Source organism: Gobio gobio, assembly GCF_949357685.1.
Source record: "Gobio gobio genome assembly, chromosome: 1".
Classification (NCBI taxonomy): domain Eukaryota; kingdom Metazoa; phylum Chordata; class Actinopteri; order Cypriniformes; family Gobionidae; genus Gobio; species Gobio gobio.
The window spans coordinates 49,465,275-49,486,811 of NC_137097.1; the positions used below are offsets into that span (position 1 = coordinate 49,465,275).

Sequence of the window (21,537 nt, forward strand, 5' to 3'; positions counted from 1 at the left end):
GGGGGAGGGGGTGGGGGATTGAAAATGTAATTTAAAACTGGGAATAAACTGATATTATTATGATTTGAAAAAGCATGCAAAGAAGCACTGAAACAATATGAAATATTTATGGTTCTTCACTATTTCTAAGTTGTTCATTAAAACGGAATATTGAAGGAATTTTCCATCATTTATGTCACAACACTTCCCACAACGTCTGGCACATTGGTCATCCCTCAGACTTCTGCCGAAGCTTTCATTCCCCTCAGCCGGAGAACTGTTAATGAACATCAAAGCTATCTTAAATCAACAGTCTGCTGCAGGTGAGAGCTGCTTCGAGTGGCGAGAAACGAACCTCGCATGAATCAAAGAACACTTCCCACCACTGATGGAATTTTTTGGTATACGGAAGGGGGTGCAATTACCCATCTTCTGAAAGAGTACAGAATCTCCGGATCAAAACACAGGCGAAGAAGAAGCAGAAACAAGTGACTGACACTGTTCTTTTTAGAGTGCCCGCTAGGTATGTGACGGTGAGGAAATTTTCCCACCGGTTAATTGATGTGTGACAACACCGGTAATACCGGTATCACCGGCGGAGGCTTTTAAATCACTAATTCTATCTAACCGAAAGTAACATGCACACGACCGCTCTGAACTGAAAACGCGCCAGTGCGCACACACCGTGAATGACAGCTCGTCTGTAAATGCGCGCTCTGTGAGGCCATGGGTGCGTCTCAATCAGTTCCCTAGTTCAGTAGTCAGGGCACTGATCAAGCATTGATCAGTCTATGATTGAGATGCACGCCATGAATGAAGGAGCGCGAGGGTGCGTGCGGAAAAAATAAATGCGCGCAGTCAGCGTAGTGCGGAGCCTCGCACTGCGGAGCCAGGCGAAAGTAAACAATGCGCGCTCTGTGCGGCCGTGCACATTTTACTTTCGGTTTTGAATTAGCGCCAATTCGGCTGCGGGTTGCTTGAATTGTGGGTTCATCAGCCTATTATTTTTAATGAAAAACACAACAACAAAACAAATGACAAACTCCCTTAAATATGCGCTTTTACGTTTCGCTTTGAAACCAAATCTTCCGCGATCATCTCAGTCAGCTCCTCACTCTTAAATCTGATGAATGACTCCTGCCGCTGCCGAGACTCGCGGTCGGATCCTGCTTTATTAAGCAGATACGTTCAGTTTTTATTTGTATTGTCTGTTCTCTAACTGAACTAAATTATTTTATTACTATAAAAAAATCTAAAAGACGGTGGGCGGTGCCACAGTGGGCAAGTGATGTAACCGGTGTTGAGTCTGGAGTCTGGACACCGGTAACACCGGCAACACCGACTATCGTAGCAAGCCTAGTGCCCGCCTCAAATGCTGGTTTCGATATATTGCATGTTCAGGTATTCATACAACAAAATATTCTGGGGGCCATGAACATTTTGTGAATATTATCAAAAAAAAAAAATTTAATTGCTGGCGGGGAAAGAAATATAGTCAACATTTTGCTGTACATGCTGTAACATGATGTAATATTAAAATATTAATTTGAACATTTTTACTTGTGTTCTCAAACTTTTGAACCCCACATATACATCAAATTATAAAATACAATTTAATGATAAAAAATATGATAATTTTATTATTTAATTTATACTTGCATATATGTATAAAATATTTACTGAAATAATATTTTGTTGGTAACTGACACAAGTAGGAACAACCACTTTTATTAATTAATTTTCAATAAATCACAAAAGGGCTAATTAATTGGCAATATCAAGAAAACTTGTTCTTACCATTTGCATATGGGTTGACGGTCTTTTTATTCGTCATTACCCGTGCTGTTGCATTGTTAACCTGAGTACAAACAGAAGTGTGTGAGCAAGAAACATACTGAAGCTAAAACTGTAAATATTGATATATTGCATGCATTACATTGAAGATTTTCAAAATGATTATAGATCATAACAAACAGTTAAAGAAAAGTGGTAAGACATATAAAGCAAAGAAAATATATGCAAAAGTCTCATCATAAAAAGACACGTCAGCATGCTTCATCATGATGATCAAGTTGAAGGAGTACATGGAGAGAAAAAAAAACACAAACACAAAATGCACTCAACAAACGAAAGGCTTCGAATATGAGACAGCATGCAGTGGAGAGGGAACGACTAGGTTAAAAGAAAAACAAGAGAGCGTAGGAATGGAAGGAAAAAAAAAACGTTTGGCATTGCGCAACATACACTAAACCTTCAGAGTTGAGGTACAGTCGGAAAACAAAGCAACATTTAGCATTCAACACTCCAAGAGCCTTGTGCTTCATCACAAGAATAATAATCAGAAAGGAAAATAAAAAGAAGTAATAACGAAAGAAAATCATTCAAGCCCAAAGGACAGCTAACAAAGGATATAAAAAGAGGGTGCATTATTTAACATAATCATGGAGTTCAGAATCTGAGTAGGATGCGCACGATTCAGTTCAATCCAATCAGAGCCTCTCAGGAAGCTAAATGTTCACTCAAGTAACACGCGTTCCAAGAGAAAACAGCATCAAGAAACTCAACATCAAGTCAAAAAACAGTCACGAGGTATCAGCGCGGAGTTCGTGAAATGGCAGATGGCTCTCTCCACTTACCATTCGCCGCCATCGCCCGCGTGTGTATGTATTGTTACCACGGTTACTGAGTTTGGTGAGGGGCCTACCAGCTACCGTTGGAAAAGGGGGGAAAATAAGAAGGCAAAATAGGCAACATCTTACTGAAAGACGGCACCACGTCACATCCGAATAACTCTTAAAAAAATTGAAAATAAAAAAGCTGGAAAGCAAAAAAAAGCACAACTGTTAAATGGGAACTGGCTATAAGGATGGCCACTGTCATTGCAGACCTTCAGTGACTGTAAAGTAAGTGTCATTTGAGCTATAGATTTAAAGGCTTGTGTTTGAGAGCAGCTCTGTCTAATAGCAGCGTCTTCAGGCCAATTAATGAGCGCTGCCGGCTTCAGGCTGCTTTTAGCGCAGATCCCTTGTCAACTTTGCAATAAGGCCTCTGGCTATCATCACACAAATGCTGTTTGCACTCTTCCTGATGACTTACTGCACCCCTTTGCTTATTAAGCCAAAATATGCTATAAAAAAAAGAAAAAAAAAGAACTGAAAAGAACAGAAAAGAATCGAATAAACAAGTGAATGCCAACCAAAGCAAACCAATTAGATAACGGCGAGCACCGTGTGATATATCTGATTTGAAATCTTAGAATAACTGAAACGTATTAGGGATACAATGGGGGGAGGGAGGGGGGGAAGGAGGGACAGAGAGAGGAGCACACGCAGGAAAAGACGAGTGATGCGTCTAAAATAGTGAGATGAGAGTGAGGCACACACTGACACACAAAACAGAATTAAGGATAACAACAAGAACGACGACAACAACAAACACACACAAAAAAATGAATCAAACAAACAAACAAACAAACCAAAAAACAATTGAGAAGGGAAATATTTGTTACATGCACCTCTATTTTACGACCTTCTACCACCGTGCCGTGTAATTTCTCTCTGGCCCTGTCCGCATCGGCACTATTTTCGAAAGTTACGAAACCAAAACCCTGCATGCAGGTGGGAGAGGGGAGGGGGGAGAACAACATGCACATTATTAATTCAGTCATACACCCAAGAAATCCACTGTGGCTCTACCTCTGCCATTCTCACACACAAAAACAGCTGCTGCTGCTGCTGCATTTACCCCCTCTCTCTTTCTCCTCCTCTTTTCTCCTGCACCATGCAAAGCATCGAGATTAACGATAATTTACGGGTTCTGTTAGAACCTCTAAGGAGAAATGAAATAAAATAGCACGTCTAAGAACGTAAAGTCAATTAAATGAAATGCAAAAAAAAAAAAAAGAAGAAGAAGAAGAAGAAGAAGAGAAAAACAAAACCAAACAAAAGGTTATACCTTTAATAACAAGTCTTAGAGTAAACAAAATCTAGCGGAAAAAGTGGAATAAAATAAACACTGTCATTTAGCGCTCTATAATGCAACATAAAGAAAAGTCATTACAAAAGAAAAAACAACTCATAAGACAAATGATAAAGGATTGTGAACTACAGAACTTGTTAACATGCATCATTATCTCCCCCAGCTGGAACAGAAGAACATAATTCATATTTCAATAAAGAAAATTGTTTGTGCACAGGAATGATGCTAAGTGTCATAACACTGAATAACGCTGTCAATTACGGAGCTCAGCGGAGAATGTTCTTCATTTGACACCATAACAGAACAAAGACAAGTGCCAAACACATTTCCACACACTCCATTGAACAGGGCACTAATAACTCTAGCACAGCAGCTGATATGAGATTGCATTACATACGTTAACATGACTACAACAAGCATTTATTCTGTACAGTACAGCTATTAATTCATCCCTGGATTCTTTCCCTTTTTAAATAAACATGATGTTCCTTTAAGCCCCTAAACTCACTGGACTGTTCCTTATTGGTCAAGAATAAGAGCATGCAGAGGAAGTAAGTCACACACGTACCTTTGATCCTCGTTCATTAAATATGATTTCAACATCTAAGATTTTACCAAATTGCTGGAAAGAGAACAGAACACAGATCAGACGTACTGTCTAAATGTGATTTTACATGTAAACTCGCTTTCTTAAGGCGCATTGAGCTACAGGCTGGTTTAGATTAGATCTAAAATCACCAATTATTCAATTATTAATCCTTTTAATGGGTCATTTATTATCCATTTCTCTTTTTTCATCCGAAAAACAAATCGTTTGGTCAAAAATAGAGCCTCACGAAAAACAGATATAAAAGCTCTTTTTAATTTTGACTTAAAATAAATAATGATACACCATTCAAAAGTTTGGGGCTGGTAAGGTTTTTTTTTTAATTTAAAAAACAAGTTTCATTTATTTAATAAAAAACAGTGATATTGCATAATATTATTACAATTTAAATGAACTGTTTTGTATTTTAAAAAATAAATGAAATTTATATTGTTGGTCAAAAGGTCGAATTTTCAGCATCATTACTCCCGCCTCAAAAGAACAGCATTTATTTGAAACAGAAATGTATTTTAACAATGTAAATGTATTACATTTTACGGTCACATTGGATCATTTTAAAGCATTTTAATTTTAATTTCAAAAATAAAATAAAATCCTACTGACCCCAAACTATGCATTTTTTCAATGCTCAAATAAATAATTCAGTTATGCACTATGGCGCCACCAAAACAAGACTAGACCAGATCACAGATAGTACCCAAACTTCAAATATGATGGGAAAGGCAGTAGGACAGCATGTCAGCACACACCTCAGACACCTGTGCTGGAAAAGTAAGAGAGAGAGAGAGAAAGAGAGAGAACAGGTACTTACGCCAAACATTTGCCTGAGGTCTGGATCTCTGAACCTGAAGGGGATGTTAGAGACGTGGAGCCTCTTGGGCTGCGTTTTGTTTTCTGTGTTTTCAGATGACTGTGTTTGCTGTTGGCTGTCTGTCTGTGCTGAATCGTCTGTCTGCTGTGGGAAAAAAGAAACAAAATCAGGGAATATCAGTTAGTAAGATGCAGCAGCTTAATGCGCCAACTGCAAATTAATTCAACAGCGAAGATGTGCATTTCAGATGCAGAAAACCAGTTGTCTTTGCACACAGGTGTTGGCCGCACCACTGATGTGCTTTTCAACTCGCTGCAGTCAGGATGTACAGTCTTTCGTGCCTGTACCTCCAGGCGCTCCCACAGAGCCAGACCCAAGGCCTTGTTTTAACAATATAGCTGGTGTAAACCTTTACCACCTGTTCCTGCCTCCCTTTCTCAGGCAGATACGAAAAACATATGTACAGCGCACACACACACACAAAAATGAGCTTTTGAGTTGTAGTTTGTAATGCAGTGTTTGCAAGGGTTGGGGCAGCGGGTGAAATATGACATGGCTGCTTCACTATATCTTGCTTTCTCTGGCCACGCATGACTGCTGGCTGCTCCCTGCAACTATGTGCCTCTCAGTCTGGACTGCAGACTGGGAGAGAAAGTGGCCTAGCACTGTGTGTGTGTGTGTGTGTGTGTGTGTGTGTGTGTTTTTGTCTGACTGTATTTGTATGACTTAGCTAGAGAAAGTATTGCATTGATTTTCCTCCCATGTGTACATTTGTGTGTCAGTGGGCGACTTCCAAATGGCATTTTTGAGCCCTTAAACGGACAGTTTAACAAAAAAAATACAATTCTGCAATCATGCTGTTCCAAACCAGACTTCAAGGGGATCATTTTTGAACAATGATGCAAAAGCATCTAAAGGATGCAAAAGCAACATTAAACCAAAAGTATTATAATAAACAGTCCAAATTTCTTAAAGGTCCCATGGCATGAAATTTTCATTTTATGAGGTTTTTCAACATTAATATGAGTTCCCCTAGCCTGAATATTGTCCCCAAGTGGATAGAAATGTTGATCGGTGTAAACCTGAGTTCTGGCTGTCTCTCTCTGCCTTTGAGAAAATGACAGGCCAGACGAGCCAATCCTGAAGTCTCCTGGTTTGACGTCCAAGCAGGAACGGTTTCCTCCCTTTCCTCCGCCCAGAGAATCTGGCACGCCCATGCAAGCGCTCGAGTCGAGAGATCATTACTAGTGAACGAGTGAACGCTGGCAGTTTCTCAGTGTTTGGATGTACAAATGAAAACAGAAGTTTTTTTTCAGTTCCTTCTGATCTGTGATCAGTGACTTCTTATGTGTAGCTAATTATTTATTATTCGTGCACACGCTGCGGCTTCTCTCTCTCCCGACAGAACGGTGTTTTCGTGTTTTCTATCTTGTGAGTCAGTGTTTTTGTACGTCCTCGTCGCATCTATCGGTTCTACAATGTGCATACAGTCGTTACATTTTTAGAGATAAACCTTACACACACCGAGGCTCGGGCTGCACTGATCGGTCGGCCTCCAACATCCCCGACCCCCAGTACTGCATCTGGCCCACAGCGGAGGCACCAAACGCGGCGCGAGATTAAGCAGAAGGGGGGTAAGCGTGAGGGTATCTGGGCTAGGCTAGCCAGCTATCCCCACAATAAACTGGATTACATTCGATTACTGTGCTGTTGTGTCTTTGTTTGCGCTGTGTAACGTTACTCAAAGCGCGTCACTGACGCTTTCCATATGATAGGAACATATAAAAATAATGGTATTATCAACACTTACTCATAACTCGTTCATCTCGACAGCTGTAATGGTACTTTGCATGTGTTACAAAGTTGGTAATAATGATGAAGACGGACTCGGCGTGACTGGGACTCGTGTTTATTCAGAACTCTCAGATACAAACACAATAAACTCGCGCTGACTGACAGCGCTCTCATAACTCAGTAGTTACTATAAATAACTTTGTTAGCAATCGCTGAGCTCCGTCTCTGGTAACATTAATGATGTCCGGTTCGCGAAAAATCTTTCTTTTGAACAGGTTCTTTTTATTGAACCGAATCAGTTCATCAAATCGGACTGAATCGTTCTAAACGGTTCGCGTCTCCAGTCAGCGCTGATCCATAATTTACTAAACTTACTAACTTTCTGACATGAGTGACAGCCCCTCCGACTAGAAATAGACTAATAACCTGAAGTATATGCTGTAACTACAACAGTTCACTGAACTGAGACTGACAGAACCGATGTGAAGTGAACTCCGGCCCATCCGTCTCTCTGGCAGCAGCTCGTGCCTGCTCGTGCCTCGTAGACCTCGTTAAACCACGCCCCCTCCGCTCATATCAAATGCAAAGATGTCAGCCAATCACAACAGTGGCCGTTTTTACTGAAGTCTCACAGCAGACACGCCTCTTGAAGCAGGGCATTCAGCCACAGGGCAAACAGCAGTATAGAAAAAATGCCTTTTATTTCTAAATTATGATATTTTATGATGTAAAAATCATACTAACAATATAAGTACACCTCAGGAAACATTAAAAAATAATAGAAAAATGCCATGCCATGGGACCTTTAAAGAAAGAACAGTAAAAACAGTACTATTGTGAAATGTTATTTCATTATAAATTGAACTGTTTTCTATTTTAATATATTTGAAAATGTAATTTATTTCTGTGATGATAAAGCTGAATTTTCAGCATCATTACTTCATTGTCACATGATCCTTCAGAAATCATAATAACATGATGATTTGCTGCTCAAGAAACATTTCTTATTATCAATGTTGAAAACAGTTGTGCTGCTTAATATTTTTGTGGAAACTGTAATACATAATATAATAGAAAGTAAAAAAAAAATCAAATACTTGAAAGGTAGTGTATACCAATTTTAAATAATATGTTTTCTTTGTGTAATGAACAGATCAAAACATAAGCATTATTATTTATTATTATAATATTCCCCTTCAATAAGATTTTAACCATGTGATCGGATCATTGAATCAGTCAAACTCAAGAAGTGAATCATTCCAAATCATGAATGAATCATTCAGGCCATTTTTGTCAGCTGAATCAAGTGATTAACTCTTTTCCTGCCATTGACGAGTGGACTCGTCATTCATGAGAAAATGCTTTCCTGCCATTGGCAAGTTTTTACAGCTTTCCATTATGCAGCAGGAGCGCTATTACGTACCCCCTGAACGAGTACAGAATCTCCAGATCAAAACAAAGGCAAAACTAGCAAACTAGAAACTAGCAATCTCATATTTAAGCAGATGCATATGAAAAATAATGCGATCATCAACAATAAACAGCATATAAATCAAAACTGCCTAATGTTAATGTTGAAACGTCAACACAGGAAGTGGTTAGGACTGAGAAACTTTGGAAGTGTTGATGGACTCGAGCTACTTCATCTGTGTTTTAATCATCGTTCTCAATCCGAGCTGAATGTAGTCTTTGACAAAAACGTGATTTTCTCAGCTTTTTGCTCAAAATGTAGCTTTTTTAAGAAACTTACCCACATTCAAGTGTTCATAAAAGAATGGAATTACGCATTAAGCTAGAATAAAATGGCAGGGAAAGAGTTCACTTAAAAGATCCCGTTCACAGTGAATGATTCTGCTCTCATAAATGTGCATTTTCGTTTTCACCTCACCAAACGTGACTTCAATTGCTCTGCCCTTTGGAGTGAGGCCATAGTGGTGCTCACTTGAATGTAATTCACCCATTATGTATGTTAGCATGAGCAAGTTCACATGTATGTGAATTTATGTGCATTTATTGTCCTTTGTAGCTCTTGATAAAGGGATGCGGAGGTTCTGCCTCGAGCCTGCAGTTATGCCCAGAGATATTTTTTAAACTTTCTGCTTGCTGCAGCTGTCCTGTCATGCTTCAAGCGCTCTGGAAATCATATTGTCTGGAACAAAAGAATGACTGAGTCCCAGTGTAACAACTGCCTCTCTGACATTACAGATGCTCAGGACTGTTAAAGCAAGCTTCACTGGAAATACTGGCAACGGAACGGACCGTGTGTCTCTGTGCATGTGGCATTGTTATTTAAATCAGGCGATGCTCAGGGCGACTCTGACAAAAGCGGCAACAGAAAGATTCAAAGAAGCAAAGCTCAAATGAAGAATAAAGAACGGCTTGCTGGGACTGTAAATATGAATATCGTGTCATCATAATGTTTGTACAGGGTACGATATACCCACCCGACTGAAACGCAAGGGTGGGGGGAAAACATGAGAGAGCACTTGAAAAATACTAGTCTTTCAATACATGAAAGGCGGCAGAAGTGCAAGGGGAAAAAAAAAATCTGTCTTGTGTTATTACAAGTCATAAACAAAAGAACACCCACTCCTGAAGGCAGAGAACAAAGAAAAACGGAAGATAAAACGCTAAAGCAGTGTAGTAAACCATCCAATGTAAAACTGACAAGATGTGCAGTGTCTTTATTGCTTTAACAAAATTGCACTTTTCCTATTGCGGGAGGCTCGGTTTAATGGCGTCGTGAGGCAAGCGGCCCTCTGCAGAAGAGACAACTGGGGTGTTATAATTGGAAATATGCTTTTCCATTTACTGCTCTTTCAATAAAAGTATAGGAAGGAATGCAGCAGGTCTTTAGGTTGAGGCATGGCGCGGTCGGCAACCATATGTGCAGTTTTAGAGATCTCATTTCATGGTCCGTGCATATGGCTGCCTTAATGGCTCAATTAATTGATTCCGAAATCAATTAATCGATTCGCCCCTGTCTAGTTGCCGTGGGGAGCCGGAGGCCACGGTGACTGATCTCAGGGTGATGGGATGAGACGGGGGAAAAGGAATAAATCTATAGGACTAAAATAGGGGCCAGCGGCAGAAGCGAAACGCATTTTGAATCACATTGAAATATTCGGGCATCAAACTTGCATCAAAATCCTGCTTTCATAATTCAAACATGCGATGCACCATATGATACTTTTAATCGCGACGAATCACAATCAATTCCAAAGCGGCCTCAAAAAAATAAAATAAAATAGACCTCTGTGGCCATTTCTAGGGAGCCAGATATTGGTGAGGAAAGGTGAGGGAAAGATGGAGCGATAACGACAGGGATGTGAGGGAGGACAGCAGTTCAGCCTGGGAGACCTACTCAATTACTGATTGGGGACTCACAGAGTTGTGAGTGTTTACCATTCATTGATCTCACACTGAGTGCTAAACGGCAAACAGTGACAGGGCTACCGGTGTGTGCTCTGAGCACACACACACAAACAAAAACACACAGCCGCTGGAGTGTAAGGGCCCACACGGACACACATATGGCAACACTGGACAGAAAAAGATAACCTCACAGTGAGGACTTGGAGCGTAAAGTGCCAGAAAAATATTTTCCTTTCCAAGGAATTTTTCAGTGAGGGAGAATGTGGAATAATTGCATCAACAGTCATTGATCCATGAGGGAATTTTTGGTTAATAATGTGTTTGAAAAGAGTATGGAGAAAGTTGCATTAGCCTGCAAAATATACGTTTCATTAATCCTGCCACTTGTAACACATTTATTTCATAAATATTGTACATATTGTGTGTGTGTGATTTTTCCCCATATACATTTCTTTATGAAATGTATATTTAGGGGTGTATATATACAGCCCATCCGGAAAGTATTCACAGCGCTTCACTTTTTCCACATTTTGATAATGTTACATACTTATTTTAAAATGGATTAAATTCATTATTTTTGTCCTCAATTCTACAAACAATACCCCATAATGACAATGTGAAAGACATTTGTTTGAAATATTAGCAAATTTAATAAATCACATGTACATAAGTATTCACAGCCTTTGCTCAATACTTTGTTGAAGCACCTTTGGCACCAATTACAGCCTTAAGTCTTTTTGAGTAGGATGCTACAAACTTGGCAAACCTATTTTTAGGCAGTTTCTCCCATTCTTCTTTGCAGGACCTCCCAAGCTCTATTAGGTTGGATAGGGAGTGTCGGTGCACAGCCATTTTCAGATCTCTCCAGAGATATTCAGTCGGGTTCAAGTCTGGGCTCTGGCTGGGCCACTCAAGGACATTTACAGAGTTGTCCCATAGCCACTCCTTTGTTATCTTGGCTGTGTGCTTAGGGTCGTTGTCCTGTTGGAAGATGAACCTTTGCCCCAGTCTGAGGTCTAGAGCGCTCTGGAGCAGGTTTTCATTTAGGATGTCTCTGTATATTGCTGCATTCATCTTTCCCTCGATCCTGACTAGTCTCCCAGTTCCTGCCGCTGAAAAACATCCCCACAGCATGATGCTGCCACCACCACCCTTCAGTGTAGGGATAGTGTTGGCCAGGTGATGAGCGGTGCCTGGTTTCCTCCAGACATGACGCTTGCTATTTAGGCCAAAGAGTTCAATCTGTTTCATCAGACCAGAGAATTTTGTTTCGCGTGGTCTGAGAGTCCTTCAGGTGCCTTTTGGCAAACTCCAGGCGGGCTGTCTTGTGCTGTCTGGCCACTCTACCATGCAGGCCTGATTGGTTGAGTGCTGCAGAGATGGCTGTTCTTCTATAAGGCTTTCCTTTCTCCACAGAGAAACGCTGGAGCTCTGTCAGAGTGACCATCGGGTTCTTGGTCACCTCCCTGACTAAGGCCCTTCTCCCCCGGTTGCCCAGTTTGGCCAGGTGGCCAGCTCTAGGAAGAGTCCTGGTTGTTCCAAACTTCTTCCATTTACGGATGTGTATACAGGTGTGTGTCATTCCAAATCATGTCCAATCAACTGAATTTACCACAGGTGGACTCCAATCAAATTGTAGAAACATCTCAAGGATGATCAGTGGAAACAGGACGCACCTGAGCTCAATTTTGAGTCAAAGGGTGTGAATACTTATGTACATGTGATTTTTTTTGTTTTTTATTTTTAATAAATTTGCAGAGATTTCAAACCAACTTCTTTTACGCTGTCATTATGGGGTATTGTTTGTAGAACTGATTTTTTTCCATTTTGGAATAAGGCTGCAAATACTTTCCTGATGCACTGTATCTCTCTCTCTCTCTCTCTCTCTCTCTCTCTCTCTCTCTCTCTCTCTCACACACACACACACACACACACACACACACACACATGCACATATACATACATAAATATATACGTATATGGCCAGTTACCCACTTAACCTAAAAGGAGAGCAATGTTTTTTATTCTCTTCTCAGAACAATTCTGGGATGTGTGCCAGGTAAAAATACAGCCTGTGTGTGTGTGTGTGTGTATATAGCATGCATACGGCTGACAGTTTACATAGCGTGCCATCTGTGCCGCATTCTTCTAACTGGCAGAAGACTCTAACATGGAGGGAAAAACAATAACAAACAGTAAAAAAAATGCTTCAGTTAATCTTTTTTGGTATCAAAAGATTCATTAATAGTCGTTAATTACAACAGACACATATTTTGGTGCATTGTTGGTTTTACATGAGGAGAAAATAAAAACCAAGCATTTGGGAAAGATAAACCAACCAAAGGCAGTGGTGCACGCTCATTTGCAAAGACGTTCTCATGCACAAACCACTGCACAATAGCTCAGAGGTCCAACACTGAGGGTTTCCTGCACTCAGTGAACCACAGAAGCAAAAAAAGACAGATAACGTACATCAGCGATGATACCATTTTAAGATGTGCTATTTTCAGCATAGCAACATTACTAGGATGAAAAGCAGCAGCTGTCTAAGTCAACCTCCACTATCATTTGCGAGTCTACAACCATCCGTCGAACCCCAAAAGCTGCACCAGAGGGGTTGAGAGGGGGACGTTCTGCAAGATGTCTGCCCTCTTGCGGGTATGGCCCATTCAACACATGTCCTCCCTTAAGGAAAGGCAGCTCTCACTCCGCCTGGATGAGGATGGGCATGCCGGGGCCGTCTCTCTCGGGAGCACATGGGGGAAGAAGGCCAATGGAGCGTGACAGGAGTCAGAGCAGCAAGCCGACACATTGAGCTGACATACACACCGTTTGTGAAACGTCCTTTTTTAAATAAAAAAAAAAACTGGATGAGAAAATAATCAACAGATTTAAAACAAAATGAGACATTCTGAAGCGACCCTATCGAACAGTGACACTTACAGGCGAAAGGTCACTTGAGAGGAAGCAGTACCTCCATGTCACAGTGATTGGCTGATTACAGTCAATGAGATAATGCTTGGCTATCATGTTCACAAAGCGCCCGCAAACCAACCTGAATGGGTCAAACTGCCGGCAATGGACGGGCTAATTACAGAGTAAACAACTCACCCACTCGGACATCACCATTTTCTCTATCGTCCAAAGCTAAATGAACTTGAAATGATCTGTGAGTGGGCCAGTTTTAACAACCACTCAGGTCGGTTGAATTAAAGGTCCACCTCTGCGTCTGTGACCATCATTACACCCGTGGTGTTTACTGAGAATCTGATGACTATGTCCAGAGAAGAAGGTGACAATTATTAATAACAGCCATTACAAAACTGCTAGCAGCAGAAAATAAAATTCAATTAAAATTCAAATAAAATTCAAGCTATTCCTGAAGTCATTAAAAAAAAATGTATCACAAACTTATATTTTGATGTGACATGGTTAATAAAAAGTAAACATACAAACACATTGGTGACATTTTACGGTAACACTTTACAACAAGGTCTCAGAGTTGTTAACATTAGTACATGTATTAACTAACATTAACTAACAATGAGCAATGCATTTGTTACAGTATTTATTCATCTTTGTTAATATTAGTTAATAAAAATACAACCGTTCATTGTTTGTTCATGTTAGTTCACAGTGCATTGACTAACGTTATCAAATACAACTTTTGATTTTAATAATTTATTAGTAAATGTTGAAATTAACATGAACTAAGATGAATAAATGCTGTAGAAGTATTGTTCATTCTTAGTTCATGTTAACTAATGAAACCTTATTGTGAAGTAAATATTGTAAAGATAGTTTAAATTCATTAACGTTAGCAACGCCATTAGGTATAATAAACTAAAAAGGAACATTTCATTACACCATTCATCAATTTAGAATAATGTTAATGTATAAATAACCTATTGTTCATTGGTAATTCTATTTTTTTTTTTATTTAAGCAACTTCATATGCTTAAAATGTATTAGTATACACTACTGTTTAAAAGTTTGGGGTCAGCTGTTTTTGAAAGAAGTCTCTTATTCTCAACAAGTCACAGTAATAAAACAGTAAAAGAGCACAGTAATAACAGTAATATTGTAAAATATAAGATCCTTCAGAATCATCTAATATGATTTGTTGCTCAAGAAACATTTAGTATTATTATTATTGTCAATGTTGAAAACAGTTGTGCTGCTTAGTATTTTTGTGAAACCCAAAAACAGCATTTATTTGACCTTTTATATCAAATAAGGTTCAAAATAGGTTTATAAACCTTGTATATCATTGTAAATGTCTTTACTGGCACTATTTCTGTTTTCAGTTGAAAATGGTGTTGTGTAAACGGCTCCTAAATTAATAACAAATGATTTTTACAACGGAAATAAATCAACGGAAACTTACTTAAACTGGACAATGACTTTCTTCTAGAGCTGCTGTACAGCCAAAACAATCTTTGTTGCGTTAATTTCTGATTTTCTGACTTCTGATATCTGTCCCTCCATTGATAGCCAGGCAACTACCACTTTGACACTTCAAAAAGTTTTGTATCAAGAGATCGTAAAACTAATCCACGTAAATGTATTCACATATAAACATTCATCAAATCACACATCAGTTGTGGTAAATAGAAGCTCAAGAATGTTCGCTTGACTTGCAAGAACCAATGAGGTTTGTTTTTGCAAGTTCGGTTGAGCATCTGTTTGTGTTTTCTGATCAATGTTTATATGTGAATAAAAGCCTAAATCCACTCTGTTCGTCATACAAAGTGATAATGTCTCTTCAGAAAATGTTGACTATATGGATTAGTTTTACGATCTTATCGTTATAAACTTTTTGAAGCGTCAAAGTGGTAGTTGCGTAGCTGCAAATAGAGGGACAGAAAGCTCTCAGATTTCGAAGATGAACAAAAGTTTTACAGGTTTGTAACGACACATGGGTGAGTAAATGACCGTATTTTCATTTTTTTCTGTGAACTAACCCTTTAATCCTTAAACATTAATTTCTTTGAAAAATAAAAATCTTACTAACCCCAACTTTTTAAACAGTAGCCTAGTGTATGTAGAAATGAACATTAACCTAGATTAATAAATGTATTGTTCATGGTTAGTTAATGTTAGCTATTGCATCAACTAATGTTAACAAATAGAAACATATTGCAAAGTGTTACTACAATAGTATATTATTGGATGCTTGTGGAAAGTAAATACTGTTCCATATGCATTCATGAAATCCACCACAAGCTCTCTCACACTGACCACTGAGAATATGGCACTGTGCTTTATCAAAACAGCAATGAAAACCATCTATTACTGTATAAAACGTCCCTCTGGGGGCTGATTGGTTATCACCTACAATACTCCAACAAACAAAGAAAAGATGAGAATGGGGGAAGTATCACAGTCTAGGCCTCTTTTGTTTGCAGATGAAGGATCAGTTGTGAGGAACGACTTGGATCTAAAAACAGCTCCAGCCAGATGAGGTCATAGCTTTGGATGCCTGTAAAGTTTTGCTTTCTCTAGGCTCAGAAAGTGAAGGAAAGAGATAGAGAGAGCGAGAAAAGGAGAGAGGCAGGGGGGGATATAATGGCTTTTCCAGATGTGGTTTTGCTCCCTTCTGCTCAGGCACTAAAAAAGAAATTTGAACACTAAGGTAGGATAGGCAATGAAAATCTGGACGCTGTTCGCAAGAAAGCTCACATTTTCCTTCGAATCAGTGAAATGGTTTAAACATTCTGTCTGTTGATCAAATAGTCTAATTATACAACAGGAGTTTCTCCTAAAATGAGCAAATTATTTGCACTTTTTAAGGAATGGTTCCACTCAAAATTAACTTCGATCATCATTTTCTCACCCTCATGTCATTCCAAACCAGCATCCTTCCCCCCCCACCATGCAATACAAAAGTAGACATTTTCAAAGAATTGTTGCACATCTTGTGCCATACGACCTAATGAACATATTTAGAGATAACTTTAGCATTTACAGGGTGATAATGTATTACGTATTATTAGGGGAAATAAATGCAAATATTTGCTAATTTAGTTTATATGGTACAACTCCAAATAATGAAAATGGGTCATATTGCCCCTTTACCTGGGCCAAAAAGAGCCCCCAGGCTCTATTATACACAGGCCTGTCTTGCAATAACTCACTGAATGATTCTACTCAACTGACCTACATGTTATGATCAATAATGAAATGTATTATTATATAAAAACTCCAAAAATGATAGTATTTATCAAATGGAAAAAAAAAAAAAAAACACCTCTTGGGGCATATACAATAAGGGTGTCACTTTAACGTTACAAACCACAAATCCCCCAATTAACAAATAAAATGTCTATTGCAGCCAAATAATAACTTTGCATGAAGAACATACCAATTTTTTGGGGGAAAGTCATTATTCACTGATCATTAACAGCTCATGTCATGAGCGTGAGAAAATAATGACATAAATTTGATTTTTAACTATTCTTTTAATAAATCAAATTCTCCAGCCACTTCTTGTTACTACGCAGAATTGCACTGAATCGTACAATTTTAGAATAGAAAATGTTCTTAAAATTATTTTAAAAACCTAGAGGGAACTAAATTCAGCGAGAGCACTTTGTACTCTGGGTTGGTGAAATAACACAAAGATAGTCAATTATTCATGGAAATGCCCTGAAACATATGAAATATTAAGGCGGGCTACAGCACTGATGTCCTTGGAGGGCAGATCACGGAGGGCACCTCAATCCACAGCACAATCCAAAAAACCTGAACCGTGACGAGCAATGCCATCAAGAAGAGCAGGAGATAGAGAAAGTGAAAAAGAGAGAAATATACTGTAGAGAGCGGCGCTTACTGTGGCTGTGCCGGAGACCGCCTGTATGCTGTTGTCTGGTCCGCTGGGCTCACTGTGCGTCTGGGCAGGGGGGTACATGTTCAGTGTGTGCTCTGCCACGGGGGTCTGGCCCGGGTAGTCTGGAGTTGGGTGAGGGTGGGACGCCGTGTACTCAGCAGGAATGCCGTTCTGAGGGGGAGCGAACTGGGCCGACGGGTAAGGCTGGGCCATGGTTTCTGGGGGTGCTGGGGCGTCTTGATTACCCTGAAAAAAACAGAGAACAACAGCAAAATATTAGCGACATTATAAATGGCCAAACATACAGCATGTGGACACCTGGATGCTGCATCCATATCTGTTTCAAAACCATGGTTTAAAGTGATTTGGTGCTCTTTTTTTCTGCTACAACAGCTATTTATTGCAAACGTATTATTTTATAAATCTAATGTATGTAAAATAAATGCTTTGTGTGAGTGCTTGGGATAATCCACCAAAATAGATTCATTCAGATTCGTTCATCGACCCTTCATGCAGGTTACATAGTTACACCAGGTGATATTGACAAGTAACTCATCATAACTTTATTTTATGCCAAAAATGTGCACAAACGATTCATTGAATCATTTGATTCATATAAATTCAACTGAAAAAAAGTGTTCAAGCATCCTACAAATTAGATCGAAAATTTGATTGTCTTTTCTTCTTGGTTTTCCGTCACAAGATTTGTACTAAAAAACAGATTCCAAAATGTCGCTAATGCGTACAGCCTGCTTGAGACAGATATAAAGAGATATTTTTTATTGTATATCACGCTCACATGATTTAAAACATTAACATATACTTTTACATATGACAAAAACATGTATGATAGTATCTTTATTTAAGGATATATTTGTTAATAAAAGGACATCATCCAATTTGAACTCAAAATCACACTATCGCAAATCCATTCATGAAGTTTACACTTCAGTCATATCGGCTTTAGACTCACAACTACATTGTTTTGTTTTCAAGTACACTCTCATTCAGACACAAGAGGTCAGATATGATTGTATACTTGGTTTTATGCATCAAAGGTGCTCATTATGTGTCCACATACTTTTAGTCCATATATGAGCTCCACGCACACACACATGCTTCATCTCGGCCAGTCGTGCTCTTTTGAACTATTAGCGAAGCACACGCTCGGCTTCAGACACAAGTTCTCTCCTACAGCTGGGCCAATTAAATTACAGTGTTAGCATTCACCGGACCGACAGCAAATGAACAAGCACACCCAGAGACAAATGCGTTCCGTACACAACGCTCATCAGACCTTTATCATAGGAAGAGCTTTCTTATTTGATCAGGACCAATTCATCCACCTCCCAGCACCCAGATTATCCACTTAGGCATGGAGATGTCTCTCCACCCCGCACACCAAATCTACGCTAAACCGCCGCTTTGCATGTCGCGCCCGAGAGACCAAAAAGCCGGCTAAATTAGCGCTCGCTATCAATAAACAACGGCAGATTAGCAGAATGAAAACACACAACAGATTTGGGTCACATGATGCATGGCAGCACAGATAATGGGGGAGTTTCATGAAAAATACATTCATCTAAACGGCTGTGTGGATATGACGTGGATGCTATTTGTTTAAAACTTAGGTGATGGTAGCTTTCTTTATTTGTCTAGGTTTTTGTTCCGTACAGCCATCTGGAAAATTGTATTGCCAAGAGGTCAGTGTAATTTTAATATTATTTCTATAGTATTTGTTCATATTTTAGCTTTTTTTTTTTTTGGTTTAAGTTTTAGTAATTTAGTTATGTGCTTTTGTAATTTAAAAAAAATATATATTTATAAATAGCTTTATTTCAGTTTTTTCTAATTTTAGTGCAGTACTATAACTTAAACTTCTTTTATTTCAGTTATTATTTTTTAGTCATTTTAGTTTTTTTCTTTTGTTTTCTTTCAGCTTTATTTCAGTTAATGAAAACAATTTTAAATAGTAGAAGTGTTCGCATTCATTTCTTTGACTTGAGAGAAGACTTCAGTGTGCTCAGATTTTCCAAGATACCAAAGAAACACATTTTGGGAGATGACTTTAAGGGATAGTTCACCCAAAAATGAAAATGATGTCATCATTTACTCAACCTCATGTCAATTCTTTTGCAGAAACATATTTTTTGAAAAGTATTTTTGTCCATGCAATGAAAGTCAATCTGGACCCCATTGGACAACATCTCATTCTGCAGAACACAGCAAGTCTTATAGGTTTGATGTGAGGGTGAACTATCCCTTTGTGGTATGTGGAGACAAATTTTACAGTTTACAGTTACAACTTAAAGAAAACTCTCACTGCAGTCTAGGAGAAATGATTGAGATTTTAAAGAGACCTAATTTGTTATTTTCCATTCTTACAAGAGGAAACACTTCGTGACACACTTCATACACACACGCTCACATCTTCTCCATGCCAAACCATGAGTTATGTAGGCAGAGAGATCCCAGCACCCACAGGCCTGTCGAGAACACACTCTGACACGGGACAACTGCACACGATAAAACAAAGAGAAATACACTCTCCCACCAATTTCTCTCCTCTGACCATATTGCCACACAACACAGAAACACCCCCTACGTACAAAGCGTAGGATAAAAGAAGAGAAAGTCCACCGTTATATCTGTGATTTAAAGAAATATTCCAGTCTAAAATTAAAATATGTCATAGTTTACTCCCTCTCATGTTCCAAACCCATATGACTTTCCTATACAATAGCATACAATAGCTTTATGTGAGGAACATGCTGAAATTTAATTGACTGACTTCGCTCTAATTCTTCTTGGGTTTTTATGAGTAAAGTAGTGATGCCAGATCCATGAACAAACAGTTCTTTTGAGTCAAATCTTTTTAATGAATAAGTTGCTATGTTTAGGAAAACTGGACTAAATAATTTGTTCAAGTTCCCTCAATGTCTCAGTGATCTGTTTGCCCACTGGAGTGGAAGACGAATAATGAAAACTGGGTGAGTTTCAGATGACTTGCTAGTAGTGCAAATAATGAATATAAGATTATGGACCACATTTAAGATACTTTTATGGTACTTTTGCATCCTTTTTGAAGCTTGACAGCTCCAGTACGGCAAATGCATGAACTGATAAAAATGTATACCTTGAGCGCAATGTAAGTCACTTTGGATAAAAGCATCTGTAAATGTAAGTACTGAGAAGAGCGGTCAGGATGTTCTTCAAAAATTCACCTTTTGTATTCTCCAGAAGTCAGTCACACAGCATTGGAACAACGTGTAAATAATGACAGGATTTTCATTCTTGGCAAGTCGAACGAGCCGAGAAGAGCCAGGAGGGAAGCCGCAACTTGCTACTCTGTAAACGGGACCTTGTAAAAAAAATCCCTGCTGTTCCTTAAGCAGATGTTACACACATCACGCTGTTTCCCATTAACACCATCAGCACTTCGCATAGCACATTGATATTCAAGAGCGGGCACACCACGCCATAATTAGACTATCATTTGATCAGGAGTGCTAAACTCTTTATGCACAAGTGTCAAAGACGTTAAGGGGAGGGTGGAAGGAAAGTTAGCGAAAAGACAGAGGTGCCTCCGCAGTGTGGGAAGCCCCTGTCGGTGTATGTCTGCTGGGAGCTCTACATTTGCGGTCATTATAGTCGTGCCGTCGCTGAGATTTTTTGGAGGCCCTTGTAAAATAGCTGTTGGCAAACACTGGGAGAAAAAAAATCCGATGGCAGACAGTCAGGCTTAGCTAAACGCTTTGGCCTCCACCCTAATGAGAACCACATTTGGAGGACTGAAATATGTTTTACGTGGCAGTGCGCTGGATTCATCACTTCACTGTGCTCGACTTCCAGGCAAACACTTAAACATACGAAGCTATAAAAAAGTGCCTTTGTTTTGCTAAAGGGCTTTTTACGACACTTTGCAAATACAATTTCGCACACAATGAGACTACTCCTCCCTCGCTCTCGTAGGCGAGAAGTTGCTCAAAATTTTGCATGTACGTGGAAAAAACGCCGCTTATGGTTGTGATGAGTTCAACCCAATGCTAATGCCTTAAAAAAGATGGAAAGCCAGGTGGAGCACAGTAAAACTAAAGCGGTATGTGTCATAAAGTTCTGGGTGGTAGTGTTTGACTATTATGGAGCCAAATAAACCGTTTGAAG

General features: G+C 39.2%; 1 protein-coding gene across 10 annotated transcripts in view; it reads right to left on the reverse strand.

Moving 5' to 3' along the window:
• Window positions 1-21,537, reverse strand: part of rbfox1 (RNA binding fox-1 homolog 1) — a 170,762-nt gene that overhangs the window by 37,311 nt on the left and 111,914 nt on the right. For all 10 annotated transcript variants that reach the window (XM_079835795.1, XM_079835794.1, XM_079835791.1 and 7 more), the window contains exons 2-6: window positions 17,377-17,619; window positions 5,376-5,519; window positions 4,526-4,579; window positions 3,494-3,586; window positions 1,777-1,837 (exon numbers count right to left, since the gene is read on the reverse strand). In XM_079835795.1, coding sequence (XP_079691921.1) covers window positions 1,777-1,837; window positions 3,494-3,586; window positions 4,526-4,579; window positions 5,376-5,519; window positions 17,377-17,619 — 595 coding nt within the window. The remainder of the gene's footprint in view (window positions 1-1,776; window positions 1,838-3,493; window positions 3,587-4,525; window positions 4,580-5,375; window positions 5,520-17,376; window positions 17,620-21,537) is intronic.